This window comes from Dicentrarchus labrax, unplaced genomic scaffold, assembly GCF_905237075.1.
Source record: "Dicentrarchus labrax unplaced genomic scaffold, dlabrax2021, whole genome shotgun sequence".
Classification (NCBI taxonomy): domain Eukaryota; kingdom Metazoa; phylum Chordata; class Actinopteri; family Moronidae; genus Dicentrarchus; species Dicentrarchus labrax.
In genome coordinates, this window is record NW_026136710.1 from 22258842 (window position 1) to 22272290 (window position 13449).

At 40.3% G+C, this 13449-nt stretch overlaps 1 protein-coding gene across 2 annotated transcripts in view; it reads right to left on the bottom strand.

Moving 5' to 3' along the window:
* The window catches only part of dcc (DCC netrin 1 receptor), a 281121-nt gene that overhangs the window by 199956 nt on the left and 67716 nt on the right, over window positions 1–13449 (bottom strand). For both annotated transcript variants that reach the window (XM_051413496.1, XM_051413495.1), the window contains exon 2: window positions 3144–3503. In XM_051413496.1, coding sequence (XP_051269456.1) covers window positions 3144–3503 — 360 coding nt within the window. The remainder of the gene's footprint in view (window positions 1–3143; window positions 3504–13449) is intronic.

Sequence of the window (13449 nt, forward strand, 5' to 3'; positions counted from 1 at the left end):
TCTCTTTCTATTCCTCTTTATTCTCTGTTTTATTTTCTATGCTCACTCTGCTCACCTTCTGTCTATCATTATTATCCCTCTGTTTCCTTACTCTCTCTCTGTCTATCTGAGTGTTCAGTGTTTCTAATTAATTCCCAGTTTACAGTCATCTCTACACACACACACACACACACACCCACACACCCACACACACATACACACACAGTCAGAGTACTAATTGAATTTCTAAGCCTCTGCTGTTCATTAGCATTTTGCCTTGTAATGTGTTGTGTGCCGACTGTGTGTGTATGTGTAGGTATGTCTGCGAATGGCATGCAGGCAGAACTGATTCATATTTCAATGTAATACTGGGATCTGGATGGATTATTTGTGTGTGTATTTGTGTGTGTGTGTGTGTGTGTGTGTGTGTGTGTGTGTGTGTGTGTGTGTGTGTGTGTGTGCGCGCGTGTGTATGTGTGTGTATTGTTTAACACACATGATTCAGCTCAGGTGTGGATATAGGTTAAAACATTTACTGTGACTAACTGACCAATGGGGAGGTAGCAACAGGCTTGCAAATTGAGTACTTTTAGGTGAACATGAAGGTTTGTGATGTTTTAAAGGTCCAGTGTGTAACATTTAGGAGGATCTATGGGCCGAAATGGAATATAATATTCATAGGTATGTTTTTATTAGTGTATAATCACCTGAAAATAAGAATTGGAATTGATGAATTTATGTTTTTGTCAGCTTGGAATGAGCGGTTTCTAGCTACAGAGGCAGAGTCCGCCATGTTTATACAGTAGCCCAGAAGGAACAAACCAAACACTGGCTATAGATAGGGCCTTTTGCATTTTTATGGCCACTGTAGCTCCTTCTACACACTTCACAGAGTGGAGTTCAGTTAGTTGCAATCTGCACATCTGCCACTAGATGCCACTAAACTGGTTCTTAATGCTAATGTGCAAGTTACTTTCAAGGGTTGTCCGTGTTCAACTCTGACATTCTGCCCACGGCAGCGTCCTGAAATCTTGGTTAGTGTATCAACTTACATTTAACAATATCAGCACCATTCCTGATTACTTTACCGACAGATCATAAAATGTAATGATTGGTTCAGCTGTCACCTCTTTAATTACAGCCAAAATCCCACAGTTTGTAAAATATATTTTTCTATTATCTCGTATAATGGGTGTTTTGACTCTGACTACTCTTGGTTTTGTGTGTGTTTTGGCTCGGACTCATCTCGGCCTCAGGGGTGTTTCCACTTTGACTTGACTCGAGCTTGTGGGACTTTTGAGTTGGAGTTACGTGTGTGTTCTTCCTAAGACTCTGCTAAATCTTGCCCTTGTTTAAAAAATATCAGGAAGTCATTAAAGGACTGTATGCTGAGAGCTAGACAGCTTTTTCAAGTCAAACCATGTGAGAATATTCACAATTTTCCCGATTCATGATATTGGAAATTCACCATGATACACTGGTGGTTTTTATCGGGATATATGATAAGTGTCATGACCACTTCTAAAATGTTTTTTCTTAGACTTTGAATTTGAAATATTATTTATTTTATTCTTTTGCTGACACTCTCTCGCTTTCACACTCACACACACACACACACACACACACACACACACACACACACACACACACACACACACACTAACCTCCCTGTGAGCTGCAGCTGCTGGTCTCCTGTCTCTGTAATCCTTCTGACTGAGTGGGAGGATGAGAGTCACTCCAGAGACCAAAACACTCAAACACAAAAGAGCTGAGCGAGCTAAATAGACGACCAGCTGATACACACACTGTGACAGTGAGTTTGTGTGTGTTATCCAGAACCTCATTATCAGGTTCTGATCAGCATGTTGCTCAGGCTATTCAAGCTACTCTTCCTATCAGCCAACTAAACAGAAGTCACTTGAGCGAGTCTGAATTACAAACTGTCTAACCTCACGTTTAAAGTCCTGAATATTCATCATGTTTGACAAAACTCTCACTTATCTGTCTATATCTGTATTTTAGATTCATTTTTACCAATCAGAATAATCTTAAATATCCATATACAATCTTACTAATATGGAGAAATTCTCACAGCAAATATTTTCAAAATACCTTTTCAGAGCTAAAACAAATAATATACATAAAGGGAACTATTTTCCCTCCCTAGATCTACTGAAGAATATACTTTTTAACCTGCTGATACATATATAGGGCTAAAGAAAATACTGGGACGCCAGAGAGATTGTGAGGGCACCTTCCAGCAGTGTTTCAGGGTGACTGTGTAAGAGCTTAACCTGCTGCTCATCTCTTCCTAAACTGCACTACACTTTATGTGCTCACAGAATGTGAAAAAGCTCTTGTGGAGTCCCTCGGGTCCATGTTGAGCATCATGTTATCACTAAATGAGTGAAAATAAACGTAGCCAACACCAATGTTTCTCACACACTTTTCCTACAGAGTAAATATAAAATTTGAATACCTCAGAATTGTGAGGATCTGTCATGCAGCATGTTGTCCCACAGTGCAGACAGTGCAGTCTGTTTGTGATGCTGATGCACTTAAGCCTCTGTGCCTCTGTCTATTAATGTCTTCCATAAACAGTATTGATCTTAAGCCACACTCCACTTACTAAATTACATTGCAGGTGAATTACTTTGGTTCTATTAAATAAATATGAACAGTAATATAAATGGAGGAGGCTGAGCAATATTAAGTGTGTGTGTGTGTGTGTGTGTGTGTGTGTGTGTGTGTGTGTGGCCACTGAAACTGTCAAGGACAGGTCAAGGTGTCATGGAAACGTTAATCTGAATGAGGAAATCTCCTCTCCTTCACTTCCCTTCCTCTCTCCTCTTGTTTCCTTCTCTCCTTTCCTCTTCTTTGAGCATAACAATAGAGGACCTAAACATGAGCCTTGTGGGACACCACAGCTGATATTTCCCTGTATCAGATATTATTTCAAGAGCTAGTTTGGGTTTTGGAGGATCTGAACCAATCAAGGGCAGAGGTCTTAGACACCAGCCAAGTCACACAGGCAGTTTAATACAATTAGTAGTATCTCAAAGTTGTGCTAAAACCTGATAAATGTATAAATTAGTAACTGTCTGCCAGTACTTTTTAGCAAACTATAATTTGTGTGTTAGAACAGAATACAATAGAGCTCTTACCAGCCACAGTGACTTTGGCGATCCGGCTAACAATGCTCCCCAGTCCGTCCAGTGTGGCGAGGCACTGATATTCGCCCTCGTCGGGCCGGTGGTGTCGCGAGTGCACAACGTTCTGCACCAGCAGCGAGCCATTAGCCAGCTGCTGCCGCCGGTCATCCACCACCGCGCTCAGCAGCACGCCATCCTTGCGCCACGTAATGGTTGGAGGTCCTGCCACTGTGTCGGACTGCGCCTGGCAGTCGAGTTGCAGCATGCCGCCTCGCACCGTCACCGTGTCCTGAGGCTCCTGGGTGAAAGTGAAGTCCACGAAACCTCCGAGACTAGATGAGGAAGAGGAGGAAGATGAGGGGGCATCTGAGGCTACAGGAGAAGAAGAGAGGAAGTGGAGTTAGATAGCAGCACAGAAATGTGGGATCACCAACAGGAAAGTTACTTATTTATGAAAATGCTCTCCATAACGTAAAGGAGCTGCAACCACACAGATGTGGTTCAAATACAGCAGGGTGTCCAGTGGGGCATGTGCCATAAATACAAGATGCAATGAATCAAAACAAAATAAATAAATCATTAAGTCTGGAGGTAAAGGTAAAGAAACATTTCACATCACAAGATCAAAAGCGATCATCACAACTGGGAAAAGTAGGCAACTGCAGCAGGGCCCAAGACCCTCAGGGGCTCCAGAGGCCTTATTCTGTGTCAGCAATCTGATTAATTGTACTTGCGTCTGGAATATACTGTACACCGATAAATGAGACGATAAGTACCCTCATGTGTGCCCTGCCTAATTGCCTGTCTAAATGACCGCAACTGTGGGGGGAGGGGGGTCCTTGTTGCCCATTTCTCAGTAACATAGTGTATCATTCCTTCTGTCCAAATGAATTCCACAGGAATAACCAATCAGACATCAGCCCCAAATGCACATTACTGCGTTTTGTCAGTGCACGACGCAGGTCAGAACATCCACCACTGCGTTTTTCTATGTAATCTCGCCATTAAAGATAACCGTAATTAGTTTTTTTTCTTGAATCATATATTACAGGACCAGTGGTTAGGATTAAGTGGTATCATATCTAGCGGTATAGATGCCTTGTTTCACCCTCCCGTTCTAAGCATGAAGGAGAAACTACGGTGAAAAACGTAAATCTACAGCCAGTGTTTGGTTTGTCCGTTCTATACTGTAAAAACATGGTGGACGCCACAGAAGGCAGTCCACGACATCTGTAGATAAAAACGGCTAATTTAAGGTAAGAAAAAACACAACAATTCCTATATTCAGGGGACTATATACTTATAAACATACCTATGAATATTATATTCCATTTCTGCCAATAAATCCTCCTAAATGTTACACACTGGACCTTTAAATGTATCCAGTTTCCACCCTCTGACCACCTGTGTCACACACAGTTGTACAATAAGGGAAATATGTGGATGTGACGTGAGGTTTTTAAATGCCTATAAATAGTAGCATGTATGTATCCCAATGCTCAGCTCAACTAGATACAATGTCAACAGCAGTAGTGCAACTGCATTATAAAGGGATAAAAAACAAAAATATAATGAGCACCTTATCCAACATGTCCAGCGTGAAAGCCCTCATAGTGTCGTCTTCGGTCACAGGAGGCAGCTGTATTCAGAGAAAAAGCTCTAAAAACCCACTGTACACTACCTGCTCAGCACCAAACAGCACACAGACATAATAAGCAACTAGCCACTATAGTTTTCACACATAGCTTGCCTTATGAACAGTGGTGTAGTGCAGGGTATACGCAGGTATACAGCGTATAACTCCGTATAATCCTCTCCTATGCACAAGATTCAATAGTGTTCTGCAAGCTGAATTCATTTTTCTAGAATGGCAAAGGCATGGCATAATGATCCCTGAAATCTGACACTGTGACACTGTGACACTGTGCCACTGTCACTGGGTGAGCTAAATACAAGAGTAGTCTTACATGTCACTGTTTATAACACAAAAAAATTGGGAGCATCAATAATAATAAATAAATTACAATAGATAGAATAAATAAATAAATAGAAGTATATTGCCTCTAGAGGGACCCACTACACCACTGCTTATAAAGTTGTAATGTTTTGCAGTATCATCAAGTTGCAACATCCCCACAATGAGCACAATCTCAGGTAATTGTATCACACAGAAATACATTTTGCAGAACATGGATGAAACAAAGCTGAATAAAACAGCTTAGTCAGGGTTAGGATGAGTAACCTACAGGACACACTACAAAAAGGAAAAATAATCTTGTCAAGGATGCTTTGCATTAATAAAGTAATTTTGTTTAAGAAAATCTATCTAACTTTGTCTTGTCTTGATTGAATCTGTAATTAGTTCCAACAATGGTTTGCATATAATATCCCAGCAGAGGAACAAGATTTTTTTCATTAATTTAAGAGTAAGACCACTCACACAACTTCTCAGATTCAGAGAAAGTGGTCTGGTCCCAGTGTTGGAAATGAAGTAGCTGTTGGTACTGTCTGAAGTTTAAGTTGAATTTATTCCCAATTATTAATCTTAAATTTAGAACAATTAAGAGACCAAAATACCTATTTTAAGAAAGTCTATCTTAAATAACTGAGTTTTCATTGTTTGTAACAAGGACAATTAGCTTAAATCTTTGGCATTTTTGCTACATATAAGGCACATTACAGTCTTTCAGTGGTTAGATTTTTATGCTAGCCAAGCCTGGCCTACCCCACTGGCAGATTGTTTTTGCTCAATACAAGAAAATCAGATTATCTGATTATAGAATATTTGAAGAATATTTGGCCTTTTTGGCAGGGCATTTTCTACAGTGCACTTGATCATGTTTTCTCCACCATAGGGGCTTCCAGGGGGGAACTTTTGCTGTGTTTTTTTGAACATGAGGGGTTCTGGGGGGGCCCACCTCCCACTTGAGTCCACCCGGAAGTCTTTAACATTTCACAACATTCAAACTGTAACACTGCTTAGCTCGAGGTGTTGCACCACAGGAACCATAACCCATAAGGCATGGTTGTAGAATCAAGGCTTATTTTTCAGCAGCAGGTGAAGTACAAGTTGTGCTTATTTTGGCTTTCTTTTATTCATCTATTCATGTTTTTGTTGATGTATTTATTCATATTTGCCATTAGCTTTGTCAGACTCACAGCAGAGAATGTGACTGAGTCAAACCTCCGACCTGTGGTGCTCTGAAGGATAACTCATCATTTCTATCAAAGCCACATCAATCTCTTGTGTTTTCTTGTTTTTATGGCTTCAGATTTTGTTTAATCTTGTGAAAGGCTCTGACAGCGGCGAGTGGCGGCGGCTCTCCTCTCGCCTTTGATGTCGGTGCCGCTAAAAACAGTCTTTCATCCTGATCAGAGAGGCAGTTTGTTCGGTCAAAGCCGCCGTTCAGCGTCTGTGGGTTTCCTGGGAAGTCTGAACAGAGGCTGAGAACAACCTGAAGTCACATCATTACGGCACAAAGTCGACTTTGAAGCGTGGCAGATGTTTGGTTTTTTTGCCTTTTAAAATCCCTCACAGCTTCAGTTTCTCCTGCAAGAAAACTCTGATCAGACAAACATCAGGTATAAAAACGAGATACTCTCTGGCTCCGCTCCCAACGGGGACCAGAAAACAAACAGAACGCTCCACATAAAAGTCATTTATCACTAATGACTGGTTATTGTTTTTTCTTTTCTTACTCAAATAACAGGACAAAGCACAGAAGCATGATTTAATAAGAACCAGTATCAATAAGCGCAGGGCTGCAGGCAGGAATCAAGGTCCTCCTAACAACTCCCTCAGTGCTAAAATGCTCCACTTTCTTATTATTCTTTGGATTATTCAAATATCATCTATTTACTTGTAGAAGTTTCCTCTGGAAAAGTGCTAACTCTACATGGTTTATTAAACTGAACTAAAATGAGACATTACTGGTTTTAAAGCTGCTCTCAAAAATATTAATAATAACGTTTTGTCATATTTGCTTTAACTTTCACTATATGCTGACAGTTCATCATGAGACAGATAATCTGTGAAAAAATCCAGTTCCTCTGGCTCATTCTCATGCTCCTAATGAAACCTAAATGGAAACAACCAATCAGAGCCAAGAAAGATAGTTGATTGTTGAATCTCATTCGCAGGCGTCAAACACAGACTCTCTGGGTTGGTGGCTTTAAGATAGTTCATTGGCGAGAACCTGGGAATATGACTCTAGCCGATAAACTCATTAATAACAAAAACACAGCAATTCCTTTATTCGGCTGATTATACACTAGTGAAAACATACTTATGAAATTTATATTCCATTACTACATATAGACTATATCCTCCTGAATGTTTCACATTGGACCTTTAAATGAACAGAAGCTGCTCATTTTAAAGTACTCACGTGTGCAGGAACTACAAGGGGAAGAAATAGTTTTGACAGACTGTACTGATGTGTGGTTAGTGTGATCAACCTAAAACTTTGTCTGTGTTCCATATTTTATTAAACTGATTTGTGCAGAGAGGATAATTAACATTACAGGCCTGACCTTGTAAGACTCTGCTGTTGTGCCTTTTACATGAAAGTGACCTGGGTGCATATTCAGCACTGTAAAACCAGATAAGTTAATTTAACTTAAAAAAGTTTTTTTAGAAGAAAAGTTTTTAAAAAAAAGTAAAAAGAAAATGTTGAAACTGATCATATCAAAAAAATGTAAGTAAAACTAACTCAATTTTATAAGTCAAAAAAAATTCTTGATCAAGTAGCTTAAGTAAATTTAAGTTACACTGACTCCAATTCGTAATTTTTATTTGTACTGAGAAAACAAAATACCTAATAATAAGTACTAAAATATTGGATTTTTCTTGGCAAACTGGGTTCCAGAGAAGATGAAGGACAGGATATGACCTCCGTTCCTCAACTAAAGCAGTGAAGTAGAATGAGAACTGGGATCAGAAATTTTCACAACACCGTAAACTAATATACCTTCCTATTCTCCTTTTTTTCTCCATCCATTACCTTTATCCTTTACCTTCCTCCTCTCCCTCCATACCCTTCCTTCATTCTGTGTCCCTATGTCCACTCCCCTACCCTCTCCCTCTCCCCTTATATCTTCCTTTTCTCTTTCTCTCTCTCTCTCTCTCTCTCTTTCTTTTCCTTCACGGTTTCCTTCTTATTGATTCCCCTTCAGCAGTCCTCCCTCTCTCTCTCTATCAGTAAATCACTATCTTGACAGCTCTATCGTGCCCACTCCCACCAGTCTCTCTCTCGCTCTCTCTCTCCCACACACACACACACACACACACACACACACACACACACACAGTCAGTTCATCAATGTGTCCTTGTCCTCGTTGTCCTGCGGTTTGATGCTATCACTCCCTGTCTGCTCTCCCTTCGTCTCTACTCTCTTATTTCCTCTTTTCAGTGCCTGTTTGTCATTTTATTCTTCATATTTCATCTGTAACATGGAGCTGGGTCTTCACTTCAATATTTTTGAACACAACACTCATTTTACTGCTCCATTACTGCCAAAATATTTTGCTAATAACATCCAGGAAGATTCCTGGAAAGGACGATGTATTTTGGTACTGATTCCTGAGAAAATACAATGAGTACACTTCTACATTAGTCAGTCAGCCAAGAGATTATTTTGGTCAGAACACAGCATGTTGGCTGAACATGCAAAACTGTGAAATTGGTCTACAGCTGAGCGACCAATTCAACTTTTTCCTATCATAAATAAATCATAAATGTATATTTACTGAGGCTTTAAATTGAGCTTTTTTAGGGAAAATCCTATTTTCCCTATTAATAGTGCCAAATTTAAAACTATTACTACATAGAAACTTCCTAGGAAATAATTAGGAAATTATGGAGCCATAAATAAAATAATTTTGAAATAAAATTTCAACAATGAATTCGGAGAACGAGAAGGAAATAAGGTTGTATAAAGGTCTAAAAGCCATTCTCTCTTATTTCATTAAGCATCAGAACGCCCCTAAATTCTGACAAAAGTCCCAACAGAGTCAATACATTTTCAAATAGAGGTGAAACAACTGGTCAGTTCATTGATTAATTAATTGACAGCAACAATTCTTATAATGGATTTAGGCAATTTTTTTGAATTTGTCTTTTTACGGCTTCTCAAATGTGAGGATTTACAGATTCTGTCAGTATTGGGCGGTAAATTTTTCTATAACTCACCTGTTTAAATTACATTAAGACTTAAACTTATGCATAATTAAGTTCCCACTTTGAGTGACAGGTTGATGCCATCACAGGCAGCTGGTATCAGTAACCAGGCTTCATTCAGTCCTCCTCAGCTCCACCCACCATCCACCTCTTTGCCCATTTTTGGATTAGTTACCAAAAATAAACATCTGCAATATTGTAGTCTGCTGCTCAAAAGTCTGTAACACACATCAAACCCAGAAGAAAAAGACAAAAGAGCAACTTGCCAAAATACAAGAACAAAAACACTGATTATGAGAACAACCAAGTCAGGTCTTAAATTTGGCAAAGTGGAGACTTTTTAAGACTTTTTTTCAGCTCCAAACCAAAGAGACCTATAGAAAACCTTTCCAAAGATAACTTTTCAGTCCTGGGGATGATTAGAACAGGGAACACCAACACTGTCAGCACTATGATGCTCTGAACCTCAATGGGCCATAATAAAAGCTGCTATACATCTTCTAAGAATCAACATAAAGTTACAGGACCCTACAAGACCTACCTGATTTTGGACCCAGTGTGACTCGGGTCCAGGGTCAGGTCTCTGTTAATAGGAACAAAGTGCCAACCACTCTGCGACTTAAAGTGAGTCGAGGCCACACCGCTAAACGCCATGGGCTACAAGAGCCTGCTTTATAATAGGGGCAGAGAGCTGGAAGGATATATAGCCATCCAGGAGTTTAACTGATAAGATGAGAGTCAGTGACAGCAAGGTGGACAACAGCCAAGACCATCTGAACACACACACACACACACACACACACACACACACACACACACACACACACTCACAGTCACAGTCACATTGGCTGACACCATGGGTTAGTGTCTGAAAAGCAGACTGCATTAAGACTCTGGGCAGCATCCAAAACTCTGTGTTTGTGTGTGTGTGTGTGTGTGTGTGTGTTTAAACTGGGCCGGCTGCTGCCCGCCAGCAGAATATCATCTTGACTGAAAGGAGGGAACAGGAAGGAACAGAAACTATGATAGAGAAAAGAGAGAAAAAAAGAGGTGAAATGATGTCCAAGAAAATAAAACTTCCAATCTGTCACAGAGACGCTGTGAAAAGTACCAGACGGCAGCATGTCGGGAAACTGACGACATTTACTGTAAAATCTAAAAGATTTTCAGCAGGAGGATCAAATATCCTGAATTCACTGATCATGGTATAATTAATCAGAACATGAAAGAGGATGATGATGAAGAGTGTACTGCATTATTTGGATTATATGTGTTGATTGCTGAGAGCTGGAAGCGTGAAGAGCTTTAAACGTTGGAGCAGCTGGAGTGAGCAAAGTGAGCAGGAAACAGTAAAAAACAGTGAAAGTAGGAAAGAAAAGTTTAAAGAACAATAGAAGTTAACTGCAGGCAGTCGAAAACCCCCGACTCCACTCGTCTTTCAGAGGACGTAGTGGGCTTAAAGCTACAGTGAAGATACCGGTATCATATGAAACTAGATGACCTAACGCATATAACGTTAAATAACGCTCCAAAGTTAACTGGTGGAAAACTGGCATGGCTTTTTTCAAAGGGATTCCTTGACCTTTCACCTCAAGATATCTGAATAAAAATAGGTTCTATAGGTACCCATGAGTCTCCCCTTTGCAGACCTGCCCACTTTATGCTAATTCCATGCAGTTTTTCGGCAAAACCTAGTTTTTTGCATGGGGTATAAATGTGTTATATCCGCCTAGTGTATTTGAATATTTCTGCATACTCGGGTCCATAAACAGTGTTGGAATTGCATAAAATGGGAAAGACACACAGCTGAGACACACACCCCTGCAGAAGTCAGTGTCCTACTTGTGCCACCCCAGTCAAAAAAGTCTGGACACGCCCCTGCTTCTGCTTAGAAATGTATGTGCAATGATTCCTGTGGAACCTGTATCTGTGATGATACAGAAATAAAAGCTATAAACTCCTGTATTTCACCAAAACCACACTGACAGGTCTGCGCTGTTATCAGCTGCTCCAACAAACAAGTTCAACAAGGGGAAAACAAAGTGGAAAGCAAAAATCTAAGTCTTTAAGAAAGACTTGAATCCACAGCTGGAGACCAAGCAGCCAGCCCACACAGGGCCGATGGTGAGCTGTAAAGTTGGCCAGACCAGAACGTCTGTTTGTAGGCGGTTAGCACGTCTTGCTAGCTAGGTACTCTACTGGTTTCCAGGTTGATTTAAACTAACAGGTAAAAAAAACTGCACAGCACTTTCACTGTGGACAAAAGTGATGCGTTAATGTTATTTTATCCAAAAGCCTGTGAAATAATCAATTTCAGAGGCAGAATAACTTCAACATTAACACAGACCTGGAAGACTCCACAGTTACACCAAAACAACAACACCATCTACATTCTCATGTATCAGTGATTCCTCTACAGAATACACCTGTCGAGGTGTTCCTGTTATTGTGTCCACCCCGGGTTCAACATGAAAACCAGAACTACATCCATGCCATCGACATTTATAAAGATCTCTCTCCAAAAGCGAAGTCCAAACATCTGGATCGCCCCCTGGTGGCTGACTGCAGTACAGGTCATAAAGCCAATGTCTCCATGTTGGCAGGTGGAATAAACAAAAAATTTAAAACACATGCAAATAAATGGTTCCCAAAGATGGTTTCTGTCATTTTAGGTAGTTCTTATCACGCTGATCTTTGTTAAAGTTTTCTGATCTGTTTGGTTTTAATGAATTATTTGAAGCTATAAAAAGGGAGTTTCACGACATAATTGGCAGCTGAGCCCTGCTTGCAATTAAATCAGCTCACCATATGGGCGGGACCTTGATACCACAGCACCAACCCTGATCACTACTGCACAGACTCTGGCTCCGAATGACAGAAGTTCAGTGGCCATATCTCGGACACTGGGGCTTCATTTTTGTACAACAAGAGGATGCAACATCCATTTTTTATATGTCGATGATTCCTGCTGCAAGACACATTTATCACCCAGACAGCAGAATTAAACACACACACACACACACACACACACACACACACACACACACAGCTTTCAAGGTCCCATCTGCAGTGAGGCCTGACACCAGCTGGACAACCCTAGTGTGTGTGTTTAGCATTAAGCCTTCATTAACAAGTCTCACCTGTCGTCCACCCTCTGTGTCCCATTGAACTATAACTCCCATAATCCCTTTGACAATCTCACAGCTGAGCTCAGCACACGCATGCACACACACTAACCAATCAGCAGTGACTTTCATATGCGTCCAACATTGACGCAGAAGCTGTGGTAGTGATTGGCATTTTTCTGTGTCTGGAACAGACTCTTAAAGCGAGCTGCAGCTCTGATTGGTTGATTGTTTTTCCAGCTGGGGAAAGACGATCGATGAGCCTTACAATTTCTGAACAAATCAGAGATGTTTGACAGGCCTGGGACCAGGCTGTAGCTGTGTCACATTAGCAAGAACAGGAAGCAGGTAATAAATAGATCACGTTGCCCTTCTGTGATTGGTGGATGAGTTTCATATCATTAGAATGTAAACAAACAAACTGTTTTGTGTATTTTGTTGCACACCTCTGTTACATAACTTCCTGTCACACAAAATCACCTTCCGAAGCTCGTACACACACACACACACACACACACTTTATCCACTCTGATATTAACACAATTGGTCTTAATTAGCCAAGTTTCATTCAGCCTGCTGTATTTCCTGCTAATTACTGTGTGTGTGTGTGTGCCTGTGTGTCAACCCCATCAATCGCAGCCTGTTTGTTTTTAGTGCGTAAATTAAATTAACGACAGCAGATGTTGGAATGTTTTGCAACAATAATAAAGATCCTTTTACATTTCTTATTTACACAAATCATATTAAAACCCATCCTGTGATTAAAGCTGCATAGGTAATATTTATAAAAATAACTTTTTGTCATATTTGCTAAAAATGTCACTATATCCTGACAGTAGAACATGAGACAGATAATCTCTGGAAAAATCAGGTTCCTCTGGCTCCTCCTAGTGCTCCTAATGGCATTTACAAACATCCACCGGGCCTGAATGAAAACAACCAATCAGAGCCAAGAAAGATTCCCAGGGTGTCAAATACAGATGCTTTGGGAGATTGGGAATAATATGTCTCATG